Source organism: Tricharina praecox, assembly GCF_024521635.1.
Source record: "Tricharina praecox strain CBS 144465 chromosome Unknown BZA05scaffold_1, whole genome shotgun sequence".
In the NCBI taxonomy this organism is placed as follows: Eukaryota; Fungi; Ascomycota; class Pezizomycetes; order Pezizales; family Pyronemataceae; genus Tricharina; species Tricharina praecox.
The window spans coordinates 534,751-551,557 of NW_026250403.1; the positions used below are offsets into that span (position 1 = coordinate 534,751).

The 16,807-nt window shown below is 53.5% G+C and overlaps 4 protein-coding genes across 4 annotated transcripts; 2 read left to right on the forward strand and 2 right to left on the reverse strand.

The window, feature by feature from the left end:
* Positions 1 to 783: 783 nt before the first annotated feature.
* BZA05DRAFT_5197 (uncharacterized protein) lies at positions 784 to 8,570 on the forward strand. The gene is made up of 7 exons (XM_051488389.1): positions 784 to 856; positions 916 to 1,196; positions 1,433 to 2,243; positions 2,296 to 3,021; positions 3,071 to 6,342; positions 6,390 to 7,797; positions 7,854 to 8,570. Exons 2-7 carry the CDS (start codon positions 935 to 937, stop codon positions 8,089 to 8,091), a joined length of 6,717 nt encoding a protein of 2,238 aa, XP_051344082.1. The 5' UTR covers positions 784 to 856; positions 916 to 934; the 3' UTR covers positions 8,092 to 8,570.
* Positions 8,571 to 8,973: 403 nt separating this feature from the next.
* On the reverse strand, positions 8,974 to 10,361 carry BZA05DRAFT_381378 (uncharacterized protein). The gene has a single exon (XM_051482004.1). It carries the CDS (start codon positions 10,210 to 10,212, stop codon positions 9,136 to 9,138), a length of 1,077 nt encoding a protein of 358 aa, XP_051344083.1. The 5' UTR covers positions 10,213 to 10,361; the 3' UTR covers positions 8,974 to 9,135.
* Positions 10,362 to 12,243: 1,882 nt separating this feature from the next.
* On the reverse strand, positions 12,244 to 13,561 carry BZA05DRAFT_450219 (uncharacterized protein). Its single transcript, XM_051487408.1, has one exon. The coding sequence runs from the start codon at positions 13,347 to 13,349 to the stop codon at positions 12,453 to 12,455; it is 897 nt and encodes a 298-aa protein (XP_051344084.1). The 5' UTR covers positions 13,350 to 13,561; the 3' UTR covers positions 12,244 to 12,452.
* Positions 13,562 to 15,798: 2,237 nt separating this feature from the next.
* BZA05DRAFT_414285 (uncharacterized protein) lies at positions 15,799 to 16,716 on the forward strand (the record flags this gene model as incomplete). The annotated part of the gene is made up of 1 exon (XM_051485249.1): positions 15,799 to 16,716. The coding sequence occupies one exon, from the start codon at positions 15,799 to 15,801 to the stop codon at positions 16,714 to 16,716; it is 918 nt and encodes a 305-aa protein (XP_051344085.1).
* Between the last annotated feature and the right edge of the window lie 91 nt (positions 16,717 to 16,807).

The window sequence follows — 16,807 nt, forward strand, 5'->3', positions numbered from 1 at the left end:
TAGTATTCTGCCGCTGGAGGTTGAGGGCGAGACGCTTCCGCAAACATGGTGCGCTTGGGACAGATAGTAGGAAGTGAAGCCGGCTTTCGGCTGCGAAATCTACGGTTCCAATAGAAATTACGCCAATCGCTGAGCTGGCAGGATACAGGAACTCGGGGAGTGCCGTTTGCCGGTTTGTTTCTTGACGCGGTTTTGCCGTTACGGAGAAAGGCAAGGTCTCGTAATCCGGTTGAGCTCATCCCATCTCGTCTCTTTAAATAGATATCCGAGCGGGACGGTGTATCTCCGTATTGATAGGGCAGAAAGATTGGAAGCCGAGGAGGAAGTCGACCAACGCCAGGGGAAAATTCAGCCCACATCAAGGATATGCAGGCGACCGAGTTGTGACGGATGATCCTCCGAAAGCAGCGGTGCCCCACAGTGACCGAGTCGCTGGTGGCACAAGGTTGTTGCACAGACCACCCGTTTGACACGACTACCGCTAGTTCACGTGTACTGCTAGCGAGTAGCCGATTAAAAACACGCTACGCTTTCGCGTCTTCCAATCCCTTCATCTCAAGACCCGCTCCTCCTCCTATCTCAACCATCTTTCCTTCACCCACATCTCCAAATCTTTACCCGTACCTTGATTTCAATACCCGCTTCCTGCTTCTCCAATTCGACACATCCTTACCTTTCACACCTCGTGTAATCGTTTGCACTTTACGCGGTCTTCCTACGGTTCACCTTTACGCGTCCCAGACTCCCAGTTAGTCAGCAGGTTCTGCGACTCGACCCCTCGCCTCATTTGATAATCAACCCCGATATATCCAGCTTACTACCTGATTTCTAATCGGGCTCTTCACCTGCACATCGAGTACGTTCCCCAAATCGCTATTCCCTTCCGCTCGTGAAGTCGCACTGACTGTTTTGTTGACGTCTCCTTCGGTAGAGAATGGTTCAAACGAAACTATCCTGGAGACCCAAGCCTAAGAAGTCCAAGTCTCCTGTGACTGGCAGCGACGACGATATCGTTATGACCGATTTACCTGAGAGCAGTCCCAGACCGAGAACACGAAGTGCCGCGAAGGGACGAACGGGGGGGGGTGGCGATGATGGGCGCGACCGCGGCCACGATACCCAAAACGATGATGCGGACGACGACGATATGGCCAAGGTTACGAATAAGACAAGGCTGCTGCTGGTGGCTGTAGAAGGTGAGGACAAAAATACTGCGTTATCATCTGCCCCCGGTTTCTTTTTCCCTTCGTCGTGAATTACCATCCCCCTTCGTATCTGCAGTTACTACTCATGTATCCTATCCTTCTACGTCAATCTACTAATCCATAGCATGTTATCATTCATTCGTTATCTCCGCTTTGCGCATTTCCGATCATCTCCTTCCATTACCTTTTTGCTTCAGCTCGGAGTCATGGACTGACTTGATTCATAGTACCCAAGAAGCAACGCTCTCTCACGAACTATTTCTCTCCGAAATCATCAGGCGTCAATGTTGAGGTTCGGCCGGCACCCAAATCTCCTACTCGTCGGTCCAAAGGCAAAGGAAAGGCGGTGGCAGTGATCTCCAAGCCATCCACATCGAGGCGTCAGTCTCGGAAGAAAATCATTGTCGATTCTTCCGATGAACAGGAAGAAGATGAAGACAACGATGATGATGATGATGATGATGAATACGTTGCTGACAAGGAGGTAGTGGAGAGCGAATTTGACGACGATGTCGAATCCGACCTTCAAGATGCGTCTGCCGAATCAGACCTTCAAGATGGGACAGACGACGAAACCGGCGGTTCTCAGAATGAAATGCCGGCTAAGAAAGGCAAAGTCCAGACGTTGGCATCTCAGGGCGGCAAGAAGAAAAAGATGTCGTATACGTGCATTCCTAAGCCGTGTGGTATCAAGGTCGAGTCCAGGCTGGAGGATCAGCCCGGTGGTCTCCCGCCAGTATCCAATCTGACTCTCATATTTGACGACATCATTTCGCGAGTTTTGCCATCCGTCGCCAAGTTGATGGGCCCCAATAAGCACAGGAAGTTGAGGGTCGCAACCATGTGTTCTGGAACGGAATCTCCTCTTTTGGCCCTCGGAATGTTCTCGAAAGCTATTAAGGAGAGAGGTATGGGGCATTTGGAAATCGAGCATGTCTTTTCGTGCGAGATTGAGCCGTACAAACAGGCGTATATCGAGAGGAATTTCAAGCCCCCCATCCTGTTCCGAGATATCAAGGAAATGGGAAACGAGTTCGCGTAAGTTCCTTCCCATCCCCTTCGCCTGTAATGCCATGCTGATTGACTGCAGTACGACGGCGTATGGTGCCATGGTCAAAGTACCTGGAGATGTGGACATTCTCATTGCGGGAACTTCCTGCGTGGACTTCTCCAACCTAAACAACAAACAGAAGTCTTTGGAAGAAGGCGGTGAATCCGGCGACACATTCTTGGGGATGATGCGCTGGGTTGACAAGCATCGGCCTCTCATCGTCATTCAAGAGAACGTTTGTGGTGCTGCATGGGGTGACATGAGGGAGTTCTACCACAGGTGTGACTACGATGCCGAGTATACCCGGTTCGACTCCAAAAAATACTACATCCCGCACACTCGCATGCGTGGGTACATGTTTGCGGTCAATGTACAAGGTCTCAGCATCCCCAATAAATGGATTGATGCTGTCAAGAAGATGGAGCGCAGGTGCACAACAACCTTGGAAGCGTTTATGCTTCCAGACGACGATCCAAGGGTGTACAAAGCTCGGATGCAACTTGCCGGTGATCCTCGTCGTACTGGCCCAATCAAGGCCCGTACTGTCGATTGGGAGAAGTGTGAGGGCCGACATCAGCGAGAACGTATCACGAAAAAGCTCGGTGATCAGCGGCCAGTAACTGCGTGGCAGGAGGGTGGAGTCTGCAAAACCCTCGATTTCATGTGGCAGGATTGGGGGAGGAAGCAGGTCGAACGTGTCCTAGACCTAATGGACATCAATTTCCTCCTTTCCGTCCGGGATGGGTATGATCCGATGTACAAAGCGTCAGTTATCTCACCCTTCTTTCCAGAAAACCGCTAACCTTGACCACAGAGCCTTCTGGAATCTGTCTCAAAATGTCGACCGCAACACAATGGGTGGTAAACCGGATGGGATCTCCCCATGCTTGACTCCACACATGATCGCCTACCTCTGCTACCGTGGTGGACCAATGACCGGAATCGAGGCATTGCACATGCAAGGGCTGCCTATTGACGAGCTGCTTCTTACCCGTGAAACGTCGCAGCAAATCCAGGACCTCGCAGGCAATGCGATGTCATCGACGGTTGTGGGTACGGCCATACTGTGCGCGTTGATTTTGTCGATGGAACATTTGCAAGACCGTTCATCTGACGAGGATGCAATGGCTCTTGATGAGCCCTCGGAAATCAATAACCCCATCGTTGGTGAGGACGAGCTGGAAGAGTCCGCCATGGATCTTTCCACAACAGATGCGCTCGAGCTGCGCGATCTCCTTGTGGACGCCGAGAAGTCGAGGCGCGTGTGTGTTTGCGAAGGACGATTTTCAATTACCACCAATAAGATCCGTCTTTGTACAGAGTGCGGGTTTACGGCATGCGATAAGTGTGGTGGTCGTCCCAGTCATGAAGTCCCCGAAAATCAAGATCCGATCGAAAACCGTCTCCAGCCGTTGGAGTTTGAGGCAAAGCTCAAGAGCATCCTATCGATGCGTCTTCGGTTGACAGGTATCGATGATGCGACGTTTCAAAAACTGAAGCCCGAGGACGACTCAATTCGCGACCTTGACTGGAAGATCTGGTCCGAGCTAGCCGTTGCAGCTTTCAAAGGAGAGTTCAGGTTCAAGAATCTACTTCGTCAGGAGACGTGGACAGTGACATACGATGCTCCAGATGCGCGTCTCGAGCTTATTCTGAACACCAAGAAGCCCGAGTGGCGCATCTTCGCGAAGTGCCCAATGACGGAAGGCATCACGAGCGAAAAGCGCCGCCTCTCCGCACGCCCGATCGCCCGAATGCTAGTGCACGGCCAGGCTGGCAAGGGTGCATTAGAAGGTCAGTGGGAATTGTGTCTTCCGGCTTTCCCGCGATTCGACATTTTGGTTCAAGGCATCGATGCAAAGGTCCCATCCTGGCAGAGCACTCTTGGATACACGGACAGTGCGACGATGACTAGTGAAGTTTACGGTCGTCTTCGATTTACTGTACCCGACGAGCACAAGGCGAAGTTTGATCAGGATATTTCCGGCGAGTACAAGCTCTTGCAAAATTGCGGGACTGCATTGGGTTCTCTCCACAAGAGAATTGACGATGATGGTGCGGTTCCGTTGTTTTGCTTCATTGATCAGAAGAGAACTGGGGATGGGTCGAACGACTCGTTTGTGTTTGCATCTGATCATCGTCGACTCGGGTACGGAGAGTACCGACCTCTGACCGCCTACCTTGCTCCTACCTGGAGACAACGGGACGCAACGGCAGAACCCCGCAAAGTTGCGACCCTCATTGACGGTCAGTGGGTTCCCGTCAAAGCTCGGTTGGGTCCGCCTCCGGTCTCGCAATCCGCTAAGGACGGAATCTTGTCGGTGCCGGGGCCGGATGGCTTGAACTTCCAGATTTCCAAGGAAGACTGCGGCTCGGCACGGACCGTATTGCAGTGCAAGGTGCCACTCCGTGGTCAGGTTGAAGCCATATGGCCGAGAGGGAAATGGATTGAAGTGGACTCCATTCACGAACGTGCGACATACGAATCCCTTGCTTGGCTTACCGAGCGGGTGCGATCACTCAAGCAATTGGAACAGTGGACAACTCTGGAACTTCCCGAATGCGGTCTTGACGGCTGCAATCGTTGCGCTCCACCGCATCCACAGCTCAAGTGGTTGTTTGTGAAGAACAAATTTAAACCCTTTGAGGATCCGCAACAGGCTGCACCGTACGAGCGAGCCTTAAAGGCACGCCCTTCCCCTTTCGTGACCCATGTCAAGCTTGACGACGGAGGCGCCGGAGTTCTCAAGATTGGGCTCAATGTGGCTACCCTAGTTCATCGAGCACTGTTTAGGATGCCAGCTGAAGTTCGTGGAGCACCTCTCCTCAGCTGGAGGCTTGTGACCGACTACATTCCGGAACCGAGGCTCCTGTTGCCATTTTACTCCCTGGCTTCCAACAAGAATGATGTGGAAGCAGAACAACCGCCAAACTTTATCACTCCATTGCGCCCAGAGCAGCTTAGATCGCTGTCTTGGATGAAAGAGCAGGAGAAAGAAGATGTCATTCCGTTCATGGAGGAAGAGGTTGCAGAAGTTTTGCTGCCTCACCTCAACTGGCGAGCGGAAGGCAAGGCGGAGCGTCCGAATTACGTCTGGGGTGGTGTCCTGGCAGATGAAGTTGGTTATGGCAAGACAGCCATCACCCTCGGTCTCATCGATTCCACACATCATAGCATCAAGCTTCCCGACAAGATGCCCGGAGCCATCCCAATCAAGGCGACATTAGTGGTCATTCCTAGCCATCTCGCCGGGCAGTGGACAGATGAGATCAAAAAGTTCACGGGTACCCGATACAAGGTTATCAAGATCCTATCACAGGCAGATCTCAACAAGGTGAGTGTCAAGGAGATGATGCAGGCCGACATCGTGGTTGCTAGTGCGCCCATCTTCCAGTCGGACAAGTACATTTCGAACTTGGCGCTATTTGCTGGTACTGCGACTGCCGCAGCTGGCCAAGGAAGACGTTTTTTCGAATGGCAGAGGCAGGCTTTGGTCGATCTGGCTGTTCAGGTTGATCACATTCGTGAGATGGGTGCGGCAGGTGCTTGGGCGAGGATTGACGAAGCAAGCCGTCGCTTGGGCCGGGAAGCGAATGAACCTGCCGAGGTGTTCGTGCAAAAAAAGCGTTTGACTGGATCTGCATATGCCAAATCCAAGGAGCAAACGGGATCGAAGCGGATGAGAAGCACTGATGACGACGATAGTGACGTGGATTCAGTGTCTGAGGAGGGCACGTCGTCTGATCGAGCCAAAAAATCACGCCAGAGCATGATCGGCCGGGACCCCTGGAAACTAAAGAACCACCTCGTTCAAAAAGATTGGACCCGAATGGTGACACCTCCTTTCGAGATGTTCCAATTCAACCGCTTGGTCGTCGATGAGTTCACCTATTACAATGGGCAGATTCACGCCGGTATCATCAGCTTGAAGGCTCGATATCGTTGGGTCCTTTCTGGTACTCCCCCGCTTGACGACTTTGAAGATGTCAAGACCATAGCCGCTTTTCTTAACATACACCTGGGAATCGAGGACGATCAAGTCGGAAAAGATCAGAATAAAAAGCGAATTCAGAAGGACATGACTGGTAAGAGCGGCCTCGCCCAGTGATATTGCTGATGCTAATTCAACTAGTTGTGGAACTATTCACGAATTTTAGAGAGATTCATTCACCGTATTGGCATACTCGGAGACAACAAGTTGCCCAGGCGTTCCTCAATCAGTTCGTGCGTCAAAACTACGCCGAGATCGACGAGATTCCTTACCAGGAGTTCATTGTTCCGGTTAAGCTACCCGCTGCGGAGAGAGCCATCTACCTCGAGCTTGAGCACTACCTTCAAGCGTTGGACTATAATCTCAAGCGGTCCAAGCACAAGATGGACAACGATCGGGACCGTCGTCAACAGGAAGCGCTAGGTGATTCCGAAACGGCAGAAGAAGCCTTGATCAAACGTTGCTCGCACTTTGATCTTGACGGATCTCGGAGCAACGAAGATAATGCCGTTCAGGCGTGTGATGTCATTGTCGAGGAGCGCAAGAAGCAACTTCACAGCTGTTGTGAGGACATCCGCCGCTCTCTCAAGGATGCCCTGACGAGATACAAGCAAATTTCGTCTAAGGAATGGCAGGCGGACACTGGAGCCCGATCGAACGACAAGCGCCCCAAGAACCTCTTCATGGAGTTTGTTGAGCAGTGTCGTACTGGCGGTGTTGGAGATCCTGACGCCAACCACGATATCAAAGCCCTTCTTGAAGAGGCATTTGCTGCTCCGAAATCCTTCAAGGTGGTCTATGCGGATGGCTCTGTCGCTGATCCGAAGATCTCCGCGAAGGAACCACCATCGGCTTCGAACAAAAAAGGCAAGAAGGCAAAAGTCAAAGTTGATGAAGCAGTGGATGAAACCCCTCTGGACACGCTGGAACGGATTGAGCAACTCAAGAGCAAGGTCATCTATCTTCGTGGGCTGGCCAGGAAGGAGCTAGCTGGTCGCCATCGATCTTTGCGATACTTCACTGTTGTCCGTGACCTTCAGAAGTCGGCCTTGCCGGGCGGCGCCGTCGTTCAAGTCACATGCCCTGGTTGTAAACGATCGGACCTGGAACTTTCAGAAATCGCCGTCCTCTCGTCGTGCGGTCACAAAGGATGTTACGATTGCCTTCGCGAAGCCGCGCGCCTCACCCAGTGTTTGACGGAGGGCTGTCAAGCTGCCACTCGTGCATTGGCGGTTGTCAAGGCCGACTCTCTAGGCGCAGAGGACAAGCGCGACGGAATCGGACGCCACCACGGCAAGAAGCTCGAGAAAATCGTCGAATTGATCAAGAACCACATTCCAAAGAATGAAAAAGTTTTGTTGTTCATCCAATTCGGCGACCTCATGACCCGCGCTCAGAAGATCCTGACCGCCAGTGGCATCAAGTGGGCAAGGATTGAGGGAAATTCCAAGAAGAAGTCGACTACTGTCCAGGATTTCCAGAACGACCAGGGAGAAAATAGCGCCAAGGTTATGATTCTGAACGTGACTGCCGAGAGCTCCTCCGGCTCGTAAGTATAACTGGGTTTTCTCTCATGATTGATGACACAGCTAACATTGTTACTAGGAACTTCACTGTTGCGAACCACGCCATCTTCCTGTCGCCACTTTTGACTACGACTGATTACGAGTATCAATCGTCGGAGACACAGGCGATCGGACGTATTCGCCGCTACGGGCAGACTCGCAAGGTTCACATCTGGCGCTTCATGTCTGAAGACACGATGGACGTCGAAATCTACGAGGGCAGGACTGGCGAGAAGCGCGACAGCGATTCCTTCAAGGCCAAGATTTACGAGGTATGATTTTGAAAACGAAGGGTTAGATGGGGGCGGTTTCTTTTGTTTGGGGGGAGTCCTTTTTTCTTTCTTACGAGTACGATTCATTCAGTTTTCATTTGGTAACTTTTTACATGTACGCGTTTTCTGGTTACTTAGACTAGGTAGCTCGTGTTCAAATAAGCCAGCGGGTGGAGTTCTGTCTGTCTGTTTTTTTGATTGCATTCTTTTTATACCTGTGGGTGTTTTTTGGAGCGGTTAAGCTATGGTGTATGATTGTACATATTGGTTTGTTTGGACTTTTGGGTCAGTACATTGTAGATGATACCGTTTGTTTGAGCGTGCGGTATTTCTGGTGTTTTGGTCGGATGGTGGTGGTGGTGGTGGTAGACTGTGGTGGTGGTGGTGGTAGACTGTAGTGGTGCGGTGGTGAATAGAAGGATTCGCGGTGGCACCACCCGTAATACCCCTCCTATTATTCGGTCGTTTCAAGTGGTTGACGGTTGACCTGCTGCGCACACCACACGGGTCTACGATTACCCATCCGCCCGATTACCTACTTATCTACCCGTGTTTTCCCCCTCCAATGCCAGCGCGGCGGCGGTAGGCTTACGGTCGAGAAGCTCGTTCTTAAGACTTGACTCTTGGGGGACGTTGGAAATTGGAAGTCCGGACGGAACGCTTGAATCGATCCTGCAGCGATGTGCTCGCCACTGGACCGCTGGGCCGCTGGCCGTTGGTTTGAATTTCGAATCTTACAAACAACAGATAACAGACAACAGACAACAGAGGATGCGAATCTACTCTATCTGAGTCTACCCTCTCCTAGCCGTGAAGTCACAATCACCACGAATCATTCGTCACGAAACAAGTCAAGTCCGTGTATTTCATCATACATGGAAGTAAAAACGATCATCTCAGTTCATTTCATTTCATTCGCTATGTCCGTCATGTCATGTCCGCCTCCTCCACCGTGCACGACAAGTAGCGTAGGTATATAGAGTACAAACACGAACCAATCCACCAATTATCCAATCATCCCTTGCGTCTCAACAATCTCAAGGCTCAAGCCTACGCCTTCCAATCCCTCCTCATGACAGTCCTCACCGCCAACTTGGTCACGGTAGTGACACCGCCCGAAGCCGTCGCTGTGCATGGGGGCTGCGACAACGTGGGCCACTGCGTGGTCTTCCCGCCGGTGCACGCGGGGTTGAACATGCAGTAGGTGTACTCGCCGCCGCAGGTATTGGGGTAGCCGGTGCAGATCTTATCGCAGGAGGTGGTGATGGAGGGGTTTGGGGTGGGAGTGGGAGTGCACGCCGGCAGCGAGAACGTTGGCCACTGCGTCGTCGTGCCGCCGGTGCACGCCGGGTCGGCCATGCAGTAGTTGTACAAGCCGCCGCAGGTATTGGGGTAGCCGGTGCAGATGCTATCGCAGGAGGCTGAGGAGGAGGCGGGGGTGGGGGTTGGGCTGGGCGTGCATGGTGGAGTGCTGAAGGTGGGCGATATACCGCCGTTGCAGCGCGGGTTCTCGAAACACCCGCCGTACCGGTAGCCGCATGGGTTCAGGTAGTCGACGCAGATGGTGCCGCAGGGCTCGCTGACTGTGGTGCTGGCGCTGGGTGTACAGGATGGCGTGGTGAACGTCGGCTTGATCCCGCCGTTGCATTGCGGGTCCTCGTAGCAGCCACCGTATTTCATCCCGCAGGTGTTGATGGCGTCCACGCAGATGGTGCGGCACGGCTCCGTGGTGGTGCTGCTGGTGTTGGTGCATGGTGGTGGGGTGAACGTGGGCCACGCGGTGCCGCCGGTGCACTTCGGGTCCGGGAAACAGCCTCCGTACATCGAGCCGCAGTCGTTGATGTAGTCCGCACAGATGGTTGGGCATGGCGTGGTGGACGGGAGGATCTCGGTGATCGTTGTCGAGTTGCACGCCGGAGCGGTGAACGTGGGCCAGGCGGTGCCGCCGGTACACTTCGGATCAGCGAAGCAGCCGCCATAGGTAGAACCACACTCGTTGATGTAGTCAGCGCAGATGCTCTGGCACGAGGCGGTCATCGTGGTGATGGTGGACGGCTTGGCCTTGGTCTTGGAGGAGACGACGGCCGCGGCAGCAAAGCCGGCCGATGCGAAGAGCAGGAGAAGCATGTTTGGAGATGGGCCTCTGGGTATGAATCTGAGCGAGTGAGGAGCGGGTGATGATCAGTATGTACCGAAGGCTCCAATGTTCTAGTCACCGTGATGCTGCAGATGCAAGATGCATATGGCAGACCCTCTTTATACGCCGCCAACATACATGACCCAGTACCGCAACAGCACAATATGCATCTCGGACCACCGCGGACCATCGCGGACCATCGCGGACCATCGCGGAAACGTATGTTGCCGGACCGGGGTGTCCGTGATCAATCATCAGGGTTTTGTTTGTGCAATGGTGATGGCGATGGGTTGATTGACTTCTCTTCTGTGGGGAGGTGGATGCGGGTTTACCGTTTCTCGTGATCACTGATCACTATGCGAAATGTTTGCCTCGGAGCACCAGCGGCAGCTTCTGCACGGGCAATGTAGTACAAACCCGTATATCTAATGTATTGTTCCTGCGTCAGGTTATTGGATATATCATATATCAGGTATAGCGGGGTAGGATTCCTGGATGCCTGGAAAATAAAGTGGGTAGGGTATCCACCGGACTTCCTCCAGGATTCGGACTTCGGCAGCGGCTCATAGTCTCATCCACCCATCTAACCGTCCAACCATGAATCTATATATAGACCGCCAATTACCGTAGTACTCAGTTCCTGTGCACTGTGCACCGCAGAACATATTAATTGGGGGGCCTCAATAAACGGTAGTTAAGCGAGGAGGTGGTCGTATGGCATGGCATGGCAATGGAGTTTCAGCAGGGCAGAGCAGGATAGCCAGCTTCAAGCAATCGATACCGGTACTATATAGTAGGTAGTATCGCATAGTACCTATAGATTCGCTTGATAGTGGCCACAAGGGGCCAGCTCGGTGGGGGTTTCAGCCCAACAGAGCAACTTCAATCGACGACGGTATTTATCTATCTACTGCTCTGGCGAAAAGGTGGCAAGCTGAGAGCTCGATGGGCCGAGCAGGTCCGCCAGTGGATGGATGCGCCCCACTCACGCCCGGCAGATGTGCTACAGATATCTAAAGACAACTTGGCACGTAGCACATAGTACACATACACAGCGGGGCAACAGTGGTTGGCCTGGAAACAAGGCAACGTCGGTTCCGGAACACTCGGAAGACGGCCGTGGTAGGAAGTTATGTATGTAGGTACTCATGTAGGTACAGTCACCGGAGTCCCCAGGGATCTGCCGGATCGATTTACCGTTGAATTTACCAAGTGCCTACATAAGTGCCTACATAAGCAAGTAAGCAGGTAATGTAGGTACCTGTCGTCTGTGTGCGCCCCGGGCCGTCGATAGCGCGATGGCGGATGGATCAGATGTGTATCTATGCATAACAGGCGATGCGCCGTGTGACGTAATCCTGAAAGGGCCAGGCCGAGAATGAAAGGTGAGGACGCAGTTGAGGTTATATTCCACTTCGAAGAGCCATCTAACACCGGTAGGGCTCCTCTCTGCTGCCTATATCTACAACGTTGGTGCCACTAGTTACATCCGGCTAGACCGGCTGCCATATCACTCGGAACCTCCGGATCCTGACTAACTAATCTCTCCTCCTCCCATTGTGGCAGACAACACCGTGCCATTCAAACTTAACTACTAACTACAGCCGAATGCACACCCACCCGGCAATGGCATACCTACCGAGTACTTGCATACTCCTCGTATTCCTCGGGCCATCCTTCTCCCTTCTCGCTTCTCCCTTGGAAGAAGTTGGCCATAGGTTGCAACGGTTGCATCGAATTCAGCCTTATCCCATTACCATTCCGGACCCCCGCCTCTCTCTCTGATTCTCTCTCCCACTCTCTCGCCTCTTCTGGCGAGAGAGATGATTACTATTCTGGTCCCATTTCAAAAAAGACCTCACAGTGGTTCAATGGACTGAGCACTCGAATGCATGTAGGCAAGTATTCGCGGTGGCTAAACCTCCATTTTTTCGCGACGAAACCATTATTATTCGAAAGCATAAAAGCATAGCACACATAAAGCATTTAAAAAAAGAAAAAACACATTCTCTCCATGATCCGATCGCGATGCAAATAAAAGGCAAAAAAATCCAATGCAGAAAACCCCCCTCCCCTTCCGTCCGTGTCCGTCCCGTCCGTCCGAAAATTAACCCCCGCCCCGCCAGAAATGAAACCCCGACCTGACCCCCGACTGTTCCTTGCGTGTTGTTCCGAACGTTCTAAAAGACCGTCATCGACTGATAACGATGATGACCTACTTACTTCCTACTTAGTAAACGGGCGTGGTCTTGACGCTGTAGGTGGGCGTGGGCTTGCACGGCGCGGTAATGGTGGTGGTGCAGTAGACGGTGGAAACGGCGGTGGTAGTGGCGAAGCAGGTAGTCGTGGAAGTGGCAGTGGTGGTAGCGGTAGTCGTGGTGGTAGCAGTGCACGTCTTCGTGGTGGTGGCGGTGGTGGTCTTAATGGAGGTCGTCGTGGATGTCGCCGTGGTGGTCGCCGTGGTGGTGACGGGCTTCGGCGTGGTGCACGGGGTGCACACCGGCTTGTACGGGGTGGGTGTGGTCGAGCACGACGAGGACGGGACCGAGACCGGCTTGTACGAGGGCGGGGTCACCGACGGCGGGACCGAGACCGGCTTGTACGAGGGCGGGGTCACCGACGGCGGGACCGAGACCGGTTTGTACGAGGACGGGGTGACCGATGCAGGCTTGTACGAGGACGGGGTGACCGACGGGGGCGTGGGCTTGTAGACCGAGTTCACGCTGGACGAGGAGTAGACGGTCTCGGGGACTACCGGAGGCCTGGGCTTGCAGCCGCTGGGCTTGGGGAAGGTGGGATTGACGGGTCCTCCGCACTCCGGGGTGAGAACGCATCCGCCGTACCATTGTCCGCAATCATCGACGAGGTCGTAGCAGATCTGCTGGTCGCACTTGGGCGGTGGAGTCGTGTACGAGGGTGGAGGGCTGGCGCGCTTGACCATGGGGCATGCCGGGACCTCGAAGATCGGCGCGGCGATTCCGGAACAGGCGGGGTCGGGGTAGCAACCGCCGTATGACATGCCGCACTCATTGACGCCGTCCCAGCAGATTTGAGGGCAATCCTGGGGGGCCGGAAGAGCAGTGGAGAAGCCGATGCTGATGGCGGTGAGGAGAATGTATTGAAGCATTATGAGTGAGGGAGAGTGATTGATTGATAGATTGATTAGGTGAGTGAGAGTGTGTGAATAGGCGGAATCGAGTGAGTAACTAGTAACCAAGTAGGTATTATATCAGAAGATATAAAGAAGAGGAGAAGAGGAGAAGATGATGATGAAGGAAGAAGAAGAAGAATCAGAAAGAAGAGGGAAGACAATAAATGCTGGTGTGAGTATGAGTGATTGTGAGAGGATGGGGAATCAATATTCGTCGGGGGAAACAGACGTCTTTATATCCACTTCGCTCTCCAGCGAGCCCCCACAAACAAGCAATAGATATTTCCTCTGGCCAGGCCAATGGAGCGCAGAACGATTGCGGTGGAATTGCCTGTATCTTCCGCTACAAAAAACAGGATCTCTGCAAGGTCAGCACTGCCCTTTGCACTGTGCAGTCATCCATCGAGCACAGTCGGTCTGTACTTTGCGTGCAGTCACGAGCAGGCTGCCAGGCTGTGAAGGATGCTATTCTCAGACCGACTTGCTTTTTGTCCGTGACTGTGGAAGCTCAGCAATCGGCGTGCATCTACCGGGATTATCAGCCCAATACACCTGCTCCACATACCGCCTGGTCCAATAACCACCTCACTTTCACGATACTTTCCTCAAGTACCTGTACCAAACCCCGCTCTCTTCTCATCCAACAACCAATACACTCCCTCTGGAACACACTTCAGCGAGCAGTTTTCTGACTTGTACGTCGCCCGGCTTTGTCAGACTCCAGCCTCCAGGCAGCAATTGTCGGCAATACTATCCAGTTTTCGTTAAATCCCGCGTCCGAATCGATACCTGAGTCTTCGTGTGTGCATTGTGTAGATTCACGGAAGTACCTAGATCACCGGGTGACGGTTTGAATTCCCTATCGACAGCGAGGAGACTCAGGGAGTGCCGATGTTCGAAGTCTCTAGCACGTGGAGGAGGGGGGTTGACTGGTACCAAGCAAGGCGATCCGCGCATACCTCGCCTACATAGGACAATATGAATATGAATGGCGGAGCAAGTTTAAGCTTAGATGCGCAGCCATGGCGGTAGGTATTCCCGTATCTGACGGGTTCTGACGGGTTCTGACGGGTTCTGACGGGTTCTGAACAAACCGTTCTGAGTATTCGGCGCGGGGTATGCGAGAGGCTGGGCTGGGCAGTGGGATCAGGGCTGATTCTCCAGCCTCCATCCGGCTTTGCGTGTATTGTTAGCTCAATCGCCGCAGCACCGCTACACTGGGTAGACATTGGTACCGGGTTGCTCGTACCAGTACCGTGGGCTAGGTAACCCACGGGCCACCCCTCACTCGCGGGCGAGTCTTCGATTCCCCACCGCCGCCAGGATCAGCATCAGGTCGAATCAAACGGCGTAAAGCCCGCTGTGTCTAACCACGCAACTCCGCAAGGACGGCGACCAGCTATTGGCTGTGGCGTGTTTCCAAGTTCAGCTTTACTGCATCCCAGCCCCACCCAGCGCCCAGCGCCGAGGGCTGAATCAATGCATGCATGTACCGTGCTTGGTAAGATGCACAACTCAGCTCCATGAGGGCCTAGAATCATAGATGTGTCCTGTGGCTTTACGCCTGGGACGAATCAGTTCCAGACTTCCAGTAGTGGTGGTACTGTCACTGCTGTGGGGCGTTGTTGCCTGAATAAAGTCTCAAGGAGCGGGGCTGAATGGGCCAGCCAGGCGGGTGGAATAGGTACTCAGGGATAGGTGGGACGCCGCGAGAGGTAGCTACATACATAACTTACATATCGGACAAAGCACAGCAGCTGAGCAGGAGAGTGTCCCGACTCCCGACTCCAGAGATGTCCCGACTCCCGACTCCAGAGATGTCCCGAGTCGTCAATCCCGCGCATCTAAAAACCCTGTATTCACTGCTTCGCTGTGCTGCCTTCATCTGTCGACCATTTTCTAGGCTATTCCATGTCATCATGAGCCTTTTTCCTTGCAATCACCATCCACAATCACCTCTGGAGGATTCCTCCACCTCCGCCCTCGCACCGACCAAAGCATGAGACTTCCAGCCCCCATTCACTTCCGTTGCGCCATCATGTCGTCGCCACACCAAATTCCGTTCGCCTGCTGGTCACCGTAATCGATCGAATCTTCATTCACCTCACAACGAGCATCATCATCATCTTCTTCTTCATCGTCTATCACTAAGAACTTCGTATTGAGCCTAAATTGGCCGAGTCAAGCTCGGCCATCAATGCTCTAAACCTTGTTTGTTTATCGCGCAGGGGTCGGACAAAAAAACGCGCCAGTACGACAACCCCACCATCCCACTCAGTCACCTAACACGCTTCATTCACGTCGCCTCATCGCCTTCACGACTCGCGAAACCCGCAACAAGTCCCACAACCACAAACACAACCACGAGCACCCCCCAACCCAACCCCAACTTCACCAGTTACAACGACGCGGGAGAAAAAAAAAGATGATGACCACACCGGCACAATACATTTTCTCGGGCAACGACCGAAACGGCAGCCGCGACAGCAGCACCGACCACTTCAGCGTGTCGCCTCTGCCAGTCGAAATGTCGTTCGCGTTCGACCAGCCCACGTCACCCGCGAGCACAATTGTCGACGGCGACGGCGACCGTGGTGACGACCACAACGCGATGGACTGCGACTTTGAATCGGTGCACGGAAAACTCAACGCGCTGGATCTGTCCGACACCGACATGGAGGACAGCGACAGCGACAGCAACTTTGCCACCGACAGCGCGCCGTCGTCTCCCTCCGCATCGTCCTCAGAAGGATCCGAAGGAGCCAATGACACCGACGACATCGACGAAGACGACCCTATCCCGCCGCTCGATGATGACGAGGAGGGGGAGGGGGAGGAGGGTGCCGCGATCGCTGCTGCTACCGCATCGAGGAACAACCCGTGGATTCCACCGCACTTCATGTCGCCCCAGTACGAGACGTGGCTGGCCGCACAAACGCCGAACATATTCTTCACGCTCAAGGTCAAGCCGTTAGTATTGGGCTCCATGATCGCCGCGCACTCGATCCGGCTGTGGTATCGCGACTTTGCCTCGCGCGATGCGTTCCTGCAGGCTGTAGTTGACGAGTATAAGTTGCTCGATGTGACCGAGATCAGCGGGTTCGTTATCAAGGAGCGCCGCAGTAGGGCGTGGTTGGAGTTTGGCGCTGATGAGGATTCTTGGAATACTGTCCTGGACCGCATCCGTAATCGTTACGCAGATGAGAACCTGACCGGCAGCGGGATGGCTGTGAGGGCGGAACTCAAGGTGCTCGTGGGCGGACAGGAGGAGGTGCTGTGGGGCAAGATTGTCGAAAAGGGCAAGTTCGCGAACGGCGATCTCGATGATGATCCCGACCTGTAGACGTTTCATCGAGGATGAGAATGAGCAAAGCGGCTCATGACAACTTTTGTAACGATGTATGATAACGGCTTTTGGTTGGTTCGAATGGAGG